This window comes from Cucurbita maxima, unplaced genomic scaffold, assembly GCF_002738345.1.
Source record: "Cucurbita maxima cultivar Rimu unplaced genomic scaffold, Cmax_1.0 Cma_Scf00019, whole genome shotgun sequence".
NCBI lineage: Eukaryota > Viridiplantae > Streptophyta > Magnoliopsida > Cucurbitales > Cucurbitaceae > Cucurbita > Cucurbita maxima.
Genome location: NW_019272035.1, coordinates 1,288,275 through 1,305,472, shown reverse-complemented (window position 1 = coordinate 1,305,472; position 17,198 = coordinate 1,288,275). Strand labels below are relative to the sequence as shown.

The 17,198-nt window shown below is 38.7% G+C and overlaps 3 protein-coding genes across 6 annotated transcripts in view; 2 read left to right on the top strand and 1 right to left on the bottom strand.

Annotated features, from left to right (window-relative positions):
- The first annotated feature begins 324 nt into the window (after positions 1-324).
- On the top strand, positions 325-4,717 carry LOC111493788 (light-inducible protein CPRF2). 2 transcript variants are annotated; one of them, XR_002720063.1, is made up of 7 exons: positions 325-777; positions 2,978-3,065; positions 3,243-3,465; positions 3,649-3,724; positions 3,827-3,952; positions 4,032-4,523; positions 4,558-4,717. XR_002720063.1 is itself a non-coding variant. In XM_023143638.1 (6 exons), exons 1-6 carry the CDS (start codon positions 379-381, stop codon positions 4,416-4,418), a joined length of 1,299 nt encoding a protein of 432 aa, XP_022999406.1. In that variant the 5' UTR covers positions 325-378; the 3' UTR covers positions 4,419-4,717. The 2 variants fall into 2 exon arrangements, 1 of the variants encoding a protein (XP_022999406.1); XM_023143638.1 differs by having other exon boundaries at positions 4,032-4,717.
- A 320-nt stretch (positions 4,718-5,037) lies between these two features.
- Positions 5,038-8,083, top strand: LOC111493785 (pentatricopeptide repeat-containing protein At3g04750, mitochondrial). Of its 2 annotated transcripts, none has more exons than XR_002720062.1 (2): positions 5,038-7,450; positions 7,686-8,083. XR_002720062.1 is itself a non-coding variant. In XM_023143636.1 (2 exons), the coding sequence occupies exon 1, from the start codon at positions 5,257-5,259 to the stop codon at positions 7,183-7,185; it is 1,929 nt and encodes a 642-aa protein (XP_022999404.1). In that variant the 5' UTR covers positions 5,038-5,256; the 3' UTR covers positions 7,186-7,222; positions 7,467-8,083. The 2 variants fall into 2 exon arrangements, 1 of the variants encoding a protein (XP_022999404.1); XM_023143636.1 differs by having other exon boundaries at positions 5,038-7,222; positions 7,467-8,083.
- Positions 8,084-8,422: 339 nt separating this feature from the next.
- Positions 8,423-17,198, bottom strand: part of LOC111493784 (mediator of RNA polymerase II transcription subunit 14-like) — an 11,703-nt gene continuing 2,927 nt past the window's right edge. Inside the window, exons 2-9 of one of the 2 annotated variants that reach the window (XM_023143635.1) lie at positions 15,909-16,973; positions 15,135-15,232; positions 13,784-13,958; positions 12,627-13,644; positions 11,493-12,499; positions 10,058-11,136; positions 8,965-9,779; positions 8,423-8,926 (exon numbers count right to left, since the gene is read on the bottom strand). In XM_023143635.1, coding sequence (XP_022999403.1) covers positions 8,987-9,779; positions 10,058-11,136; positions 11,493-12,499; positions 12,627-13,644; positions 13,784-13,958; positions 15,135-15,232; positions 15,909-16,973 — 5,235 coding nt within the window. In that variant the 3' untranslated portion in view covers positions 8,423-8,926; positions 8,965-8,986. Of the gene's footprint in view, positions 9,780-10,057; positions 11,137-11,492; positions 12,500-12,626; positions 13,645-13,783; positions 13,959-15,134; positions 15,233-15,908; positions 16,974-17,198 lie in introns of both variants that reach the window. The other variant, XM_023143634.1, reaches the window with a different exon arrangement.

The following is a 17,198-nucleotide window of genomic DNA, read 5'->3' as shown; positions in this document are numbered from 1 at the left end:
AAATATTTATAGTGGCCTATTTAGTCGTGAACTCTATTAATATCTAATAAATACGTTTCTAGATTAAAAAATGTCCAATAAATTCTTCAACTTTAAATTTGATATTAATTAGATCTAAAAATTTTAATTTTATATTTATTTTAGGGGTGATATACTCGATAAAAAATTTAAAAATCTATGTATTTATTAAACACAAAATAATAATAAAATTAAAAATCTTAATTTTATATATATATATATAAATATCGGTCCAAGTGGAAATTGTTTTTTATGACGAAAATACCCTCCACCGGAGCTAAAAGTTCTCCCGCACCAAACTTGCGAAGGAGTCGACAAGACAAAGGACATTTGGAGAGAGAGAGGAGACAGAGAGAGAAAATGGATAGGGTATTCTCAGTGGGTGAAATTTCTGACCAGTACTGGTCGTCTCAACCCGCCGCCGATCCTCCGCCGTCACGGCTGCCGCCGACGGCTGACGAAGGCTCCAAAATGAACCGTAGCGCATCGGAGTGGGCCTTCCAGCGATTTCTTCAAGAAGCCTCTGAAACTTCCCCTCATTCCTCTGCTGCAGACCATGACGAAGTTATCGAGATCAAGGACCCTGCCTCTAATCAATTGCAGAAACTTAATGCTAATCGCGATGGCGCTAGTAATTGTAATAGCAGCAGCATTTCTACCAATGCTGGGCCACCGAATATTCCGATCGATTCCGAGGAATATCAGGCCTTCCTTAAGAGCAAGCTTCATTTGGCTTGTGCTGCCGTCGCCATGAAGAGGGTAAAATTTCCCCCCTATTTTCTCCTTATTGATGGGAGTTGTTGATTTCTTTTCTGTGTTCTGTTGATGAGAGAATTGAACAATATATTAGAAATCTGAGCAATGATTTTGACATTGCCTGTTTAATCCGTTCGTTTATGTACTGATCCAGTAGGGGACTGGTTTATCAAATCTCTAGTTATTTAATTTCTTCTTTTTCCCTTTCTAATCTGGATTTATTCACATTTTTTAGTTTCTATTTAGGAAGAGATTTAGCTCCAAGTGTCTAGATTGCTGGATTCAAACACTAGGAGTTGTTTTTTCGTTAATTTTCTTATGGAGGTATTGTAGAAACTATGATCAAGCGTTTTCTTATATTTCTTTTAGGAATTTCAACTTCTTCATGTATGAAAACGAGATATTATTTGGATTAATGTTTGCGGATATGTCTTCCCTTTCCCAGAACCAACCTTCGTATGAAAAATTACTCCCATTGGAATAGATTGATTGTTGAGATTCGAATGAATAATTGCTTGTCTGCATAGTCTTTAGGAAAAAGAAAAAGCATATTCTGAAAGTTATCAAGTTTGATAAGTTGCTGAAGCTGGAAAAATCTACTGTTCATCTGTATGAAGAGATTTACTAGAAGGTAAAGATGGTTTAACCTTTTTAGAAGCTCTAGAGGCTTTCCTTTGAAGTAAATTTTCAGATGAATTATGGACTATGGCTAACTCACCTTCTCTGCTTTTGGTGAGGAAGAGCCCAATCACGATTTCCAGAACCATTTCATTGATGACTTGAAAATGTTGAGTCTCATTCTTTGTGGTGCCATTCATGATATCTAAAACCTTACTCTATTTGACTTATAGCGATAGGAGTGGGTATGACAAGATGAAACAGTATGAAGGGGAATGCTGCTGCTGTTATCTTTTCAAGTTTGGAAAATTATGAAGGGATTAATCTTGAATGATGTTAGGGGAGATAAGGAGGTTTGTGATATTTGATAACCATGGATATTCGTTCTAATGTATGTGTGTGTCTCGTCTAATTCAAATGAAAAACTGCCGGACCTTAAAACGCTCGCATAGAATGTTTAATATTTTCTTAGGTAGGTGATACCGTTGATTGTATCTATGTAACGGCCAAAGCTCACCGCTAGCAGATATTGTCCTCTTTAGGCTTTTCCTTTCGAACTTCCCCTCAAGGTTTTTAAAACGCATCTGTTAGGGAGAGGTTTCCACACCCTTATAAACAATGCTTCGTTCTCCTCCCCAACCAATGTGGGATCTCACAATCCACCCTCCTTCGGGGCCCAGTATCCTCGCTGACACTCGTTCCTTCTTCAATCGATTTGGGACCCCCCAATCCACCCCCACCCTTCGGGCCCCAGGCCCTAGTGTCTTTGTTGGCACACCGCCTTGTGTCCACCCCCCCTTCGGGGCTTAGCCTTCTCATTGGCACATCGCCCAATGTTTAACTCTGATACCAATTGTAATGGTCTAAGCCCACCGCTAGGAGATATTGTCCTCTTTGGGCTTTCCCCTCAAGGTTTTTAAAACGCATCTGCTAGAAAGAGGTTTCCACACCCTTATAAAAAAAAAAATGTTTCGTTCTCCTCCCCAACCGATGTGGGATCTCACAATCTATGACCTCGTGACTTATAAATCTCAAGTTACTACTTGGGTCCACTAGAAGCTTAGGATTTTGTTAGCTGAATGCTTTCTTTGGATGCTCAATTCCAGTGTCTTCTCAAACACTTTATTTCAATGTCACGTTATAGCTACCTATACTCCTCTAGCCTGATTCCTAGTCATCTTGATGTTAATTTCATTCAGTGTTTTTTTAATAAGAGACGAAACAAGCCTCATTCGAAGACGATGATAGCCAAAGAAAAACAACCTTAAATGACAAAGGGGCAAGACGTCCCTTGTAATAGATTAATTCATTTGTTTTTTCTATCACCAAATGAAAAGACAGGAAGAAGATCTCGCGTAATACTAGCCATTGGACAGTCGAAAACTGGCCTGTCTAAAGAAGTAATATCAACTGCTGGAAACTAGGAAACGTATTTTTTTTTCTTTTACTTCTTTCTTATCTGTCTGATATACGTGATCTATACTTGGCAAATCCTAGCTGATATAGGATGAAGTAAAAGCTTTATTTTCATATTAATTGATCTGAAGAGTTAAAGTTGGTGGAATGTTGTTATCTGTATGAGCAGGGATCCTTTACAATGGCTCCGACTTCGTCCACCTCAGCTGACTGTGGATCACAAGCATCTAATACGTTTGGTGTTCAAGCTCCAAAAGGTTGGGATCACTGCTCGTCTATTTTTCATTTCCCACAATTAATATGACATGTTATTAGATCTTTGTCTTTCTTTGTGTATCGTCAATATCTTTTAGCTATCCCGTTACGTCGGTGATTAGTTAAATGAAGTACTGAATTCTAGATTTTAATTTTATCCATATCCTTCCCTTCCATAGCTTCTAATATAGGAGCTGGGAATAATTCATTAAGGTCACCAGATAAGGATATAAATAGAGTCCTTGGAGTTGCATCCTCACCTGTGGTGCCAAAAATATCTGAGGTTCAGGCTGGGCCAGTTACTAGTGGATCATCAAGAGACGTATCGGACGATGAGGATGTCGAGGGAGAAACCGAAACAACCGAGAGTAAGGACCCTGCCGATGTAAAACGTGTAAGGAGGTAACTACCTGCATAGAACCATTTTAGGGACTGCAAGTATTGGACTTTTTAGTCTGTCCTCACCTTTCTTATACCAATGATCATGATAAATGGGACTTCAAGGTGGTGGTTTTTGCCTTGAAGTGGTTGTTGTGGAGTTCTTGTTTCTTATTGAATGTTTTTCATTGTTCGTGGTGTTTTCAGAATGCTTTCAAACAGAGAATCAGCTCGACGATCACGAAGAAGAAAGCAAGCGCATTTAACTGAACTCGAGACACAGGTGTCTGTTCACTCGTGCCTACAACTCTCTGTCCAGTGCCTTTATACCTCTTTTTAATATGCTGATCTGATACACTGATTCACTTTCTTTACATAAACCAAGGGTGCCCAATTAAGAGTTGAAAATTCGACCTTGTTGAAGCGCCTTGCCGATATAAGCCAAAAGTACAACGAAGCCAACGTCGATAACCGGGTTCTAAAAGCTAATATCGAGACGTTAAGAGCAAAGGTAGAACAACAATCCTTTGGTGCTCAGTTTTCCTTGACAAGCCTTGTTATTAAGGACAATATTGTTTCCACCTTGGCAGGTAAAGATGGCCGAGGAGACTGTCAAGCGAGTTACTGGTAACCCAATGTTCCATGTCATGTCTGATATCTCCTCCATTGGCATCTCCTCATTTGACGGTAGCCCGTCTGATACATCGACCGATGCTGCTGTTCCTTTGCAAGATGATCCATGTCATCATCTATATCAGTCTACATCTAATAACCCTGTCGGACCACACGACATAGTTGTCAACAATGGATTGGCTGACATGTCACATGTAGGCAGTGGACAGAAGAATTCTCCGTCTCCCGTACCGACAGCCATATCGGGGAACAAGACGGGAAGATTGGAGTCTTTGCAGAGAGTGGCTAGCTTGGAGCATCTGCAAAAGCGAATCTGTGGAGGCAAAGCAAATGCAGAGAAGTAGATGCAGCAGGCAAGATTTGGAGATGGCCCTTACATTTGTGAATGATTTGTTTTTTTTTACCTCATGAGGTGAAAAAGAGCTTTAGTTGTGGAGATTGATGCAAAGGATTCTTACCTGTTATGCTAACAACATTGAGATTGATCATTGATCATTGATGCTGTTAATTTTGTGGCCTCCTCCCATTTACCATGTAATAATTCTAAATGAAACAAGGTGATTGTCATTCAATAATGCTCTCTTGTTCTTGTTCTAAAAATGCCTCTTTTGTTAGCAATGGATAAATTCGGACCTTGTGTTTATTGAGTTCAATTGAGAACCTTTCTAAGAAGAATCAACTCAAGGGAAACTCTATACCAATTGAAAATAAATTAATCTAAGACAAAGATCTAATGCCAAATGATAAGAAATCAATTCAAAGGAAAATTCTATCAAATAATAAGAAATGCTATGAAATGATAAAGAATCAACACTCTGCCACTAAATGATAGAAATCACCGTAGAAAGTAAGATTCAGATTCGAATTAGTTTGTTGATCAAATATCTCGAGAACATTTGTTTGAGATTCGAATAACTCTTAATAAAAAAAAAATTATCCAAGAGAGAGAGAGATTGCGAATGTTGTTCTCCGTCCCTCCAATGACTTCCCATGGCGTCAATCAAGAACCAAACTACAGAGACTCTGCCTTTGGAACCCACCCCTTAAGCCCTAATGGATGGAACAGAAATACCACGAGAAGATTTGAAATCAGTGCCGGGTATTTTCTTCTTCAATTGATCATCCATTTCAATCTCTAATGATTTATACAAAGAATTTGAGTTCCCTTTTGAAGTTTTACTTATGTTCCGCTATGGGCGAGGCATTCGCCTTCTTAGTTCATCTTCAACAGGTAGAAGGATCAACTGGGATCCAACTGTGAACCTTAAACTCAATCACCCATCTCTTGTTTTGCTTGAAAAATGCAACTCAAGAATCCAATTCAAGCAGATTTTAGGGCACATGATGAGAAACAATTTGATGGGCCAAACATTTCCCATGAGTAGGCTTCTTTTTTTCTCTGCTATTTCACATCCTGAGAATCTGGAATGGGCAGTTCTTCTGTTTAATCACTTCACTCCTGATCCAAATGTTTTTATATTCAACACCATGATCTTAGCCTTTTCATTTTCAACTGAGAAGGCTTTTTCCATTTATAGTTCTATGCTCCAAAAGGGCATTTACCCAGATAGGCAAACACTCATTTATCTTCTTCAGACTACAAAATGTGTTGCTGAATTGAAACAGATTCATGTTCATGCCTTAGTTATTGGTTTGCTGGCTAATGAAGGGTACTTGCAAAATTCACTGATCAAGATGTACTTAGACAATGGATGTTTTGACTCTGCCCACCAAGTGTTCGATGAAATGTCGAGTCGAGATGTTGTCTCCTATAATATCATGATTGTTGGACTTGCTAAGATGGGAGACATTTTAGAAGTGTTGGAACTATTCCATGATATGAGGGCTCATGGTTTTGAGCCTGATGATATCACTATGTTGGGCCTCTTCTTGTCATGTGGGCAGTTGGGTGAGGTAAAGTTGGGAAAATCTGTTCATGCACAGATTGTGAAGTCCAATGGTTCTTCAAATTTGATATTGTATAATGCCCTTTTGGACATGTATGTGAAGTGCAATGAATTGAAGCTTGCTCGAAAAGTTTTTGATATGTTGATGGAGAAGGACGTGGTTTCATGGAATACGATGATTGCAGGATATGCCAAGGTAGGTGAATTGGAACTTGCTTGTGAGGTTTTTAATCAGATTCCTACAAGAGATATTGTCTCCTGGAACTCTTTAATTTCTGGTTATGCACAGAGTGGTGATTATGTGATGGTCAAAAGTTTGTTTACTCGTATGTTTGCAGAGAATGTTAAACCCGACAAGGTCACGACGGTTAACATGATCTCTGCAGTAGCAGAAATGGGAGCTTTAGATCAGGGGAGATGGATTCATGGATTAGCAGTGAAAACTCAGAGCCTAAATGCATTTTTAGGCTCTGCATTGATTGACATGTACTGCAAGTGTGGAAGCATCGAAAGAGCTTCAGTTGTTTTCAATCAAATTGCTGAAAAAGATGTCACAATTTGGACAACAATGATCACTGGATTTGCCTTTCATGGATATGGAAACAAAGCTCTGGAACTATTCTCTGATATGCAGACCGAAACAAAGCCTAACAATGTGACTTTTGTTTCAGTTCTCACAGCATGTAGCCACAGCGGATTAGTTGATGAAGGGCTCAAAATATTTAGCAGCATGAAGAAAAGATACAGTATCGAACCAGGGGTCGAACATTATGGATGTTTGGTCGATCTGTTGTGTCGTTCAGGTAGGTTGTCGGATGCGATTGGTGTCATAGAAAAGATGCCTATGGAACCCAGTCAGTCTATCTGGGGAGCAGTACTGAGTGCGTGTAGGATGCACGGAAATATGGAACTAGCAGAGAAAGCTTTGATGGAGCTGCTCAAATTCGAGCCCGAAAAAGAGGGCGGATACATTTTGTTGTCTAACATGTATGCGACGTGTGGGAGGTGGAGACATTCGGACAGCATTAGAGAAGTAATGAACAGCAGGGGAGTGAAAAAGATTGCTGGCTGTAGTAGTGTGGTGGTAGATGGTACGGTCCATGATTTTACAGCTGCAAATAAGCAGCATCCAAGATGGATGGACATCTGCTCTACGCTAAGCTTTCTAACAAGTGAAATGAAGTTGGAACCGGATGTTCCATAACAAGATCACTTGGCTAACAGTTGAAATTAGTTGAAAGGTTTCAAGAGCTCGGTTGAAAAGAAATGTCACCAAGGGACTCAACCGCCTTAGCAATAAAGCTTCCTCCGTCTTATCATACCTCCAGCAAACAAACTTCAGGGGAGTTCAACAATTTTTGTCTCTTTGCCGGTGATATGAACTTTTGATCCCATATCGTGAATAGGAGAAGTTTCTCGTAGTCTGTGCTATTTGATTCACTTGGCTAACCGTTGAAATTTGTCGAAAGGTCGAAAGCTCAAAAGGTTTCAAGAGCTCAGTTGAAAAGAAATGACACCAAGGGGTTCAACCACATTAGTAGAGATCTCTTCGTCTTATTGTACCTTTAGCAAACAAACTTCGGAGGAGTTCAACAATTTTTGTCTCTTTGCAGGTTTTGATCCCATATCGTGAATGGGAGAAGTTTCCCGTAGTCCATGCTATTTGATACACTTAGCTTAGCTAATAGTTGAAATTCTTGAAAGGTTTGAAGAGCTCAGATTTGAATATTGATCTCAACTTGAATTCATTCTTTGGGTCAATGAAGGAAGTAGTACTTTTTGTAAGTGTTGTTTGCTCCTCACGTCGAGTCACTTGGAGTCGTACTTGGCACCACCGAACGATGTGTTGCTAACAATTTTTATTGGTTAATCCACAAAGAAGATTACAAAGATCATGATAGTTGCCGGAAACGGGTATGCCCTTCTTAATCTTTTTAGGGAAAGAGACACGCTGATGAGTAGTTGGATGGAGTTTGTCTTCTGAATACAGGTTTGATTAAATTGATATATCGATGTAAATGCATCCCTGAATCAGAGATATGAACATACATATTTGTTTATGAAATAATTGACAGCAATTCCTTCTAGGAATTGACTTTTCATGACAGCGCTCTAAGTAGAGATTTATGAAATGTGTGCAAGATTTATAGTGCTGGCACACCGACTCGTGTCCACCCTCTTCGAGCTCAACCTCTTCACTTGTTCATCATTCGATGTCTAGCTCTAATACTATTTGTAACCGTCCAAGCCCATTGTTAGCATATTGTCCACTTTGAGCTTTTCTTTACGGGTTTTCTCTCAAGGTTTTAAAATGTGTATGTTATGGAGAAGTTTTCACACCCTTTTGAAGAATGTTTCGTTCCCTTTTTCAATCGATGTGGGATCTGATACCAAACATAAATATAAGTCCATGAAACATGAAAGAATTGTGAAAGGAAGAGGAGGAGGTAATGGCATCTTGCACAACTTTAACATTAGGTTAAATGAGTACACTCTTTATAACATGGAGGAACCTATTTTCCAGAGTTGGACTGAAGCAGCTGAGGCAGAGTGGGTATGGAGGTGTACAAGTGTAACATACTAAATTTACACATCGCCTGATTAGTGTAATATTTACAAAATCAGACCCAAAAAATGATTTCCCAATGTTACAATAGGCCGACATTAAAGCATACTATAAGAGCCTAATACCATTACTTTACCTGCATCCAATTCAAACTAGCAGCACCTATCAATCTGAAACTCTAAATCAGCTAATTAGACCAAAAATTTCCCTAGACATGTTGCCACATCTCCAATGAAGTCTAATGTTACAAGATCCTCCAACTTTATCCCACAATTTTATCGTCACCTCTGCGATAAACTACCTTTCGCTGTCGTTGCGTGCTTCGCCGATCGAAGATTTAAGAACATGTAGTAAATGGTGAAAATAATGCCATGCCAATTCTCACTTATCAACTAACGTTACAAGTTAGTCACAAATGAGAGGCAGGTACATTTACCCATTACGAGGTTGAGCCTACAATTGCTGTTATTTCACTACCCTCTCTCAATCCTTGAAGGCACATATGCAATGTTCTCTGGACACCATCTGCTACAATTCTCAACCTTCCTTGGCTAACATCTCCGGTTGAATTACTCACTTCGACTGTTCGAGCCACCCTCTGTTTAGATTTTTCCCAGTCATCAACGCGTAACCAGCATGCTCGGACCCCGTGGCTTCCTTCCATACCAAGAAACGAAACAACGGGGCTTTCACCGAAGGAATATCTCAACTTCACTGAGACACAGTATGGCAACCAGGCAGCACCACCCGCTGCATTCATGTGTGGTATATGAGCAGGATCGAGTACAACAGTGAGAGCGAAATCAACAGAGTTGTGTTGCCTATCATAATGGATATTGCTTTTAGAAGTCGATCGTTCAGACTTTTCATCTATACTCAACCCGGAATGATTCTCAAGACACAATTCGATGCGGGGTTTTTGTGCAGGAGCAATATCTCCACCCTGTGCCTGAGCCACTCCCTTTTTCCATGCTATCAATTTCAAAAATTCTCTTAAAACCGATATTGGCAATGTGAGGAGAGTAATGAAAGAGGCAACACGAGAAGCATCGTATGGCTCTGATGCAACACGACGGCTAAAATAATCACATATTTCACCAATTTCTGTTTGTGTCAACTCCTCTTGTGCTGTAGTGGAGTTTTGTTGCTGTTGTTGATGATGGAAACGCTTCACGCTAAGCACTTGGAGAAGCAGTTGAACTCTATGAACGCTTACAGCAAATACATATCCCCTACACAAAATATGTACTTGGATGAATTGCAAATTCCTTCAGAAATTACCATAAAAACAAAGTTCTGTAGCACAACACATGTTGAAGTAATGAACATGTCTTTTATTATTGCATCTTTAGCAGAAAATTTTGGGAGAAATTCAGAACTTCTCAGGTTTTTGTGCAAAAGTAAAGAACAGGAATCAGTTTTTGGAAGGCAGTTCAAAAGAAAAGCAAAGTTGTGATGGATAAATAAGAGCAAAATCAAACAAATAGGATTAAAACAGCAACATACTTACCCCACAAAGAAACGTAAGGCAGGCTGCTCAGGATCCAAATTCAGCAATGCACCTTCGTTGTCCCTCAAAATTGAACCTAGGATCTCTTTAAGAAGATCTGGAAGCTGGGCAAACAGCCAAAGAACTCCGAGGTATTTGAGAATACCTCTCAGAACTTTCTTCAGAGCAACAAGAGGAACCCAACCTCCTCCATAGCCCCCATCATCCCCAAGTCCAATAATGGCTGTATTCAGTTCACCTCTCACGTGTGCAGGGACACCGGTGCCTGGTGATCTCCGTAATGGCAATCCTGAGCTCACAGAAACCAAATTTGAAGATCCAGACAGAGCATTTCCTACACGATTTATGTTAGCCACCTGATTTCCTGCCCTAGGCATTGCAGGAGAACCAGGAAGACTAGGTCTGTTTCCATTTGCAGCAGTGATCGAGCTCGAATTTGGATTCTGATTGTTTGAGGCTGACAATCCAACTGTTTGTTGAACACCTGGGAAGTTTGGCTCTAAGCCATTTAATTCTTGGGCAACATGCTCCATAATAAATGGCCGGAATTGTGGGCATGGTAATGACCCTCCAACGGAAGGGTTGACCTTCGCAGGCGTTGCTGGTTGTAACCACACTTGATCTCCTGCAAAGCAGCGCATGTCAACTGCAAATTGTTTCCGATATATTATTCTTATCCAATATGGACCACGCAACACAACGGAAACATCTATTGGCAACAATGAACTAGGAGCAATGCCAGGCCCGCCACGCCCAGCAGCAGCTAACATTGCAGCCCCATGAAGGCTATGATTTGCAAGAGGGCCAGAAACATTTGCAGAAACAGTGTTCCCAACTGGGCCATTGGTAACTTGGCCAGTGTTCGCGGCTGAACTGCCAGGTAAAACACTCTGGGTTGGTGTGTATCCTCCATGCTTTGGAAAGGATGAAAGAGCTGCAGCTATGCCAGGAAGTGTCGAAACAGGACCAGCTCGAGCAGGCCGGGTTGCTGCTGCAAGAGCATGTAGTGGTCCAGCAGTGAGACGAATGCAATCCAAGAGTGATGCAACTTCAGCTCCGTTTATAAAATCTTCCAAAAACTGTTCACACCAAAAAATATATACACATTAACATATTTATGAAAACTGAAAATATATCCAGGCAAATTTTTTAACTCGTGTCCTAATGACTGGAAGAAAACATGACAAAAGCACATATATCATCAATATTCAAATTTATGATGAATTTAAATATTTTGTAGCATTTTGTAAAGGAAAATTATTTAAATAGTATATTTTAAAGAAGATAAATATATATTGCTTCCCCATCTTTAGAAAAAAAAATAAAAAATAAAAAATAAAAAATAAAAGTATACAATGAAAGAAGTCCTACATGGAGAATGGAAAAAAGTACAATATGATAAAATAAATAACAATAGGGGGGGCATTAAACACACCTTTGTATGAGGCCAAAGCTGATCCGGTGAAACGTGCATAGTGCAACCCTCTTTACCTGATTCCCACTCTACAACAAAACGGGCCAGCACACCAGAACCAAAACTAAACCACAAGCTCATTAACCCAACTGCCTCAATTCTAAATGCCCTCCTCATCTGTTCGGTTAACTTATCCACAGTGTCAGGTGCACCTTTCGTAACTGGTGCCTTGACATCTGAGGTCAGACTACTTTCTTCTAGCTTCGCATCTGTTCCAACCCCAAGCAGTTTTCGCATCCCAATGGCAAACATTCTTGCATTGGAGAGCCTTCGTATATCTGCCACCAACTTGTCTATGCTATCTGCCTCTACTGATTGATAACTGAGAATAACACCTTCCGGATCATAACGAATGTGAGAGTCTTTGTCAGATGTATTCGCTATTCGAACATCAGGGCCCCATGGAGACTTACTACTTTTCTTCTGAAGCTCCCACAAATCTCTGAAGTGCTGGTCACGTATCTTGACATCCCAACACATGGTTCCAGGCCTTCCAAGTCTCAAGCATATGTGTTGCCATGAATCATCTCTGGCAAATGGAAGCCGGAACCATATATTTGTTGATGCATTTCTTAAACCAACTTCTTCAACATATGGAATATCAAGTGCATCCATCTGGCTGGTAAGTCTGGCATGTTTGATACATAGTGAACAGTGTCTGATTACATGAAGCAGAGCAGAGACATATGTACTCGAAGGTGCACTGCCTTTGTTCGCTTCAGCAATAAGGTTACCATAACTGTATTCAGTTTTGGATACCATTTCTTTTGAAATAAGCAAATGTGATGAGGGTTTAGTAAATCTAGCAGATTCCAAGAGCTTCCTTCTCTTAGAGAGCCCATTAGGTGCATCAATACCTTTAAGTGACGGGATTAAGCTCAGCACATTTAAAGCGGTACGCTTCGGAAAACTGTCACTTTTTAGACCACTTTCATACACGGGACTAGAGCAAGAATCTTGATTCTGGGCTGAAAAATGTACATCTCTCAAGTTAGTGAAAGTAAACAACTATCCCTTTTTTATAAGTTCAGAGCTTCAATTGTTAAATTACACGCAGTCAACCAATAACATAGAAACTCAGAGAAAGTGTCTTACATACGGGAGTTGAAACCAATGAGCAAGATCCAGAAGGCTTTAAAGATCCTGTTGGAGCTGCAGTTGGCGAACTTCTGGATCCATTAGGGTTTATGCTTGCAGAAATTCGAGAGCCACCATGTTGCGATGGAGACAATAGCCGAGAAGACCTATTTGCGTACAGCCCATCCTTTGACGTATCATTTGGCATACTTATATGATCATCATCCAACGCAGTATAAGAACCAACCTCAACAGGATTTGGGAATCTAAGGGAAGTTAAATCCTGTTCAGATTTTGAATTTGAAAGCCGTCTCATAGCAGCACCCCTTCCCGGACCAGAAGAAATAGAACCCAGGGATGTCGAATGCACTGAACCCTTTAAATTGCTAGTTGAATACAAGGAACCATTGCTGTGCGAAGGAATATTTGAGAGTTTTGCAACATTATTACCCTGGGATGGCTGCATACCGACTTCCCACTTCGGAGAAGGAACTCCCTTTACATTATGAATACTAGAGAGAGAACCATAAGGAGATGAAGCTGAATTGAAAGACTGAGAAGGATTTGAAACAGAAAAATTAGGTACAGTGGGAGGCCCCTTCTCCAACCCAAACACTTCATCAACAACAGATGAGAAACTGGATGGAGGATATCCAGCAATCTGCAGAGCACCATGAAGGCTCATATCAGAAAGAAGACTATTTTCAGAAGTTTGATTAGTGACAGAATTTGGTAAAGAGGGCAACAGCTTTCCCCAGTCGAGCAGACTAAAGGTCAGATCGTCTTCAAGTATCTGTATCTGATCAACGTCAATTTTCTTCATGTGTATCACATTGCTTAGATCACTAAGACCACGGGCTTTACCAGTAGGATCTGACTTCGTCTCCAGCAATTTAAACTGGGGTTTGAAATCCTTGTCAAGCTGCATGAACAAAAAGTATGAATTCCCACAATCTGGAAATCCCATCAGCAACATGGCTGAACCATTTGAAATGTTCTTTGGCAATCGAACCGCAGAAGACCCATTTTCATATACCTGCAAATGTTTAGAGATTTAGATTTTTATTTATACAACACCCATGCTTGATGTAAAATTTAAAATAAACAAATAGTAGCAATCACAATGTATCACGTTGTTTCCTTCTTTACAAAGAACATAAGACGCACAACCATACCTCAAGACCCATAAATCTACTAATAGATGCAAACAGATGCAGAATACTTCGGCTTCTCAATCTTATAAAAACATCAGTTGCATTCATACTTCCTTGATTTAAAGCTTCTTCACAATCTGCCAGTGATGCGGTTGCAAGTTTATTGTGGGAAGACTGAAGAAGAAAGCGACCATTCCTACAAACAAAATCGTAGGTAAGAGACAAAGAAGCTGAAGGAAATCTATGATATACCAAAAGGCAACATTCAACTGAAACATTTTTTGCACTAATATGTTTTAATGAAAGATCACCTGCATTTAATCACAGTTTGCAATACTTAATTGACATCTATAACTTTTCTCTCAACAATTTCGATGGTACACAAACACTAGGATTAATTCCATAAATATTGTGGTACTATTCTTTTTTATGTTGAATTAATCAAACTCTCGAATGATTTTAACTACCAGTTTATAAAATCATTGTTTCATGAATTTTCTGTGAAAACAGTCTATAAAATCATAACCACATTCATAGAAAAGAAGTTCTACAAACAAACGCTTCCAATACTTTAACTACACTTATAATCAATACTATCAACATAAAAAATTATATTAAATGAAACATGGACTCTTTAGTTGTATAATCCTTAATTTTTATAAATTAAAAAGAATATGAATATACAACTGACTTCTTCACATTGAATAACCTCCACAATCAATTTGGAAATAGTTTCGTTCCTTCTCTTTCTCTACTTTGCAACTTATCATAGATGCAATTTACTGATTACATAAAATTCTCCGGTTCGATTTTTAGTTATTCTTCCTTCTTACCGTTATTAGTCCAACAAATTTCCATTTACCACCAATTCTACCTATTCCTTTGTGTAAATATACATATATCCTCAATGCATGCAAAATAATTTCGCACTAGGATATGTTGAATGTAGCACTAATTCTTTCTTTCTTTTTATGTAAGAACTGTAGCATTAATTCCACTACAAACAAATAAACAATTTAAGGAATTGCAATTCATAAAATTCTCTTCCACATTTGTCAAAAATATAGGAGAAGCATGTTGACATGGGAAATTACTCTAATTGATAGAAAAGTAAAAATTGTAGCATTCTGTATCATCCTGTATTTCTTTTCAAGAAGGATAAATTGTATTTATTTAATTTTAAATTTCAGAGCAAATATTTATCAAATGATCAAATTGATCATTAGTTAAGTTTGCTTTACCAAACTCGATTTACTTGATTTTGGCTTGATATGAAATTTTAATCATAAATAATTGAAAATCCATCAAATATCTAATATAGTGTAGCAACTTTATTTTCTTTTTAGCTAATATCATCTCAAAAGAAGAATACCTTGTATTTATTCCAAGGGTGAAGAATGATGAGCCGTAAGCACGCACCCGTAATATTTCTTCTCCCTCATATGCCGAGGGGTCATGAATTTTATCCTTCTGCAAAGAAGGAAGATGTTATAAGAAGAGTAAAGAAATAGGAAATCTAGTTCAGTGCCATTACATACTTATGCAGCAAAAATAGATAAATAACAAATTCCTACGACCAGTAGCAAAGAGAACAAAAAATGAAAAGCCTAACCACTCCTCTAACCATGATTTGCAGATATGCAAACCATTTTCACTTGAAAAATAATGGAATAAAATAAAGGACATGAAAATTAAGAAAAAATAAAAGTAATTGCTACCATAAAATGAAATTGCCTCAATCAAGAAATTGCATGTCCTCGGAAGATTATGCCTCATAAAAGATGGGAAGGAAAAAGAAGACCATAAAAAAAATTCTCACAATGGTGAACGAGAACCACAAACATAAACTCTTATACACAACTGAGCGCAAACCCTTCACCATTTCTTCCTAAATCTTGTTAACTCTCACCTTAATGAATTAACTTTTCTAATCGAATGATCCTGAGCCTAAAGTCGGAAAAAGACTAAAACAACCATCCCGTATAGATGGTTGTGATGGGGGATGGTAGCATTCAAACAAAGCACCCTTCATGTCTAAATTAAAGGGAGAAGAGAGTAGTAAACTAGACTTGACAAAACAACTTTATTGTTCAACGCAGTAAAATTTATAGGAGTATGAAGAAAAGGAATGATGTAAACGTTCAACCTTTTTATGGTCAACATTAGGCTCCTCAACATGGTGCTGAAGAAGAACATCATCTTCTGTTCGACAAATTTGAATATTTTTTTTCAATTCTTTTTGAATTTCAAGAAGCCGAGTATATTTGTTACAACATATAGCTCTCAACAGCAACTTTTCAACGTCGATGCAACTTTGATCAAGAGAAAATTCTGCTTCCTTGTTGGTTATCGGATCTATGACAAATGTACTGTGGATACACTTTATCTGCATATCTGGTCCAGGTTCAATTTTAATGAAAGGACATGATCCTGGATCAGAACTACCAGTGTTTTTATCAAAATCCAACCAATACATGATTTTCAACCCCGGGGTTCGAAGACCAGATAAGTCAGTTTCTCCATCATGGTTAAATTGTGAGGAACCACCTGTCATACCATCGGATATGATATCAAATCGAATAGCATCTCTCCATCTTCCTTGTCTAAGAGAATGCACTTGCTTTAAGACAGTATCCATAACGAGTGAGATGCAAAGTTCATGCAAAATTGAATATAATGTAGTGAATGGATTTTCAGCTGCAGCCATCCTGCGTTCCAAATCATCTCCAAGGACATGACGGTGCACTTCTTCCAGTTTCACAAGTCCCCTTCTCTCTCCAACTAGCAGCTCCAAATGCAGTATTCTCCACATCGATAAGTGTCCTCTGTAGCCAAGAGTAACTAAAACCTTAAATTCCCCATCTACACGAAGCAGTGCTGTACCGTCACTGACTTTTACTTCAGAAATTTCTTTTGGAAGTGAAACATCCAGTAACTTAGAACGTACTAAAATCTCCAACTTTTTTAACGCATTCTTTTGTTGATCTTCAGTTAGTGTTCCCTGAATACTGATATCTTCTACACATTTTGGTAGACGCTCATAGGTGCCAGAAAGGAGAATTTCAGTAGCAGATGGAACATCATAAATAGGTGCACGAGCTTGCTGTAGCCCCTCATGCATGAAGAATAAAGAATCTGCAGTTTGTGTAAAGCATGTATCATGACTCGACAAAGTTGATGCAAGTTGCTGACAGTATTGAATCAATGGAACCTGCAAGCAAAGAGGTAGAGATTAAAACAAGAGAAAATATAATTTAAGAATGAAGAGAAGTGCATCCCTTATCCAAATTATCAACTTTGAATTTAACTTTAAAAATGGAATATAAAAATGTAAAAGGCCAAGTGGATGAACTCATGTCTACTGTAACACCTGGAATTTCAAGAAAATAAATAAAAGATGTTTTTCAAAAATAAATATAAAAAAAAAAAAAAAAAA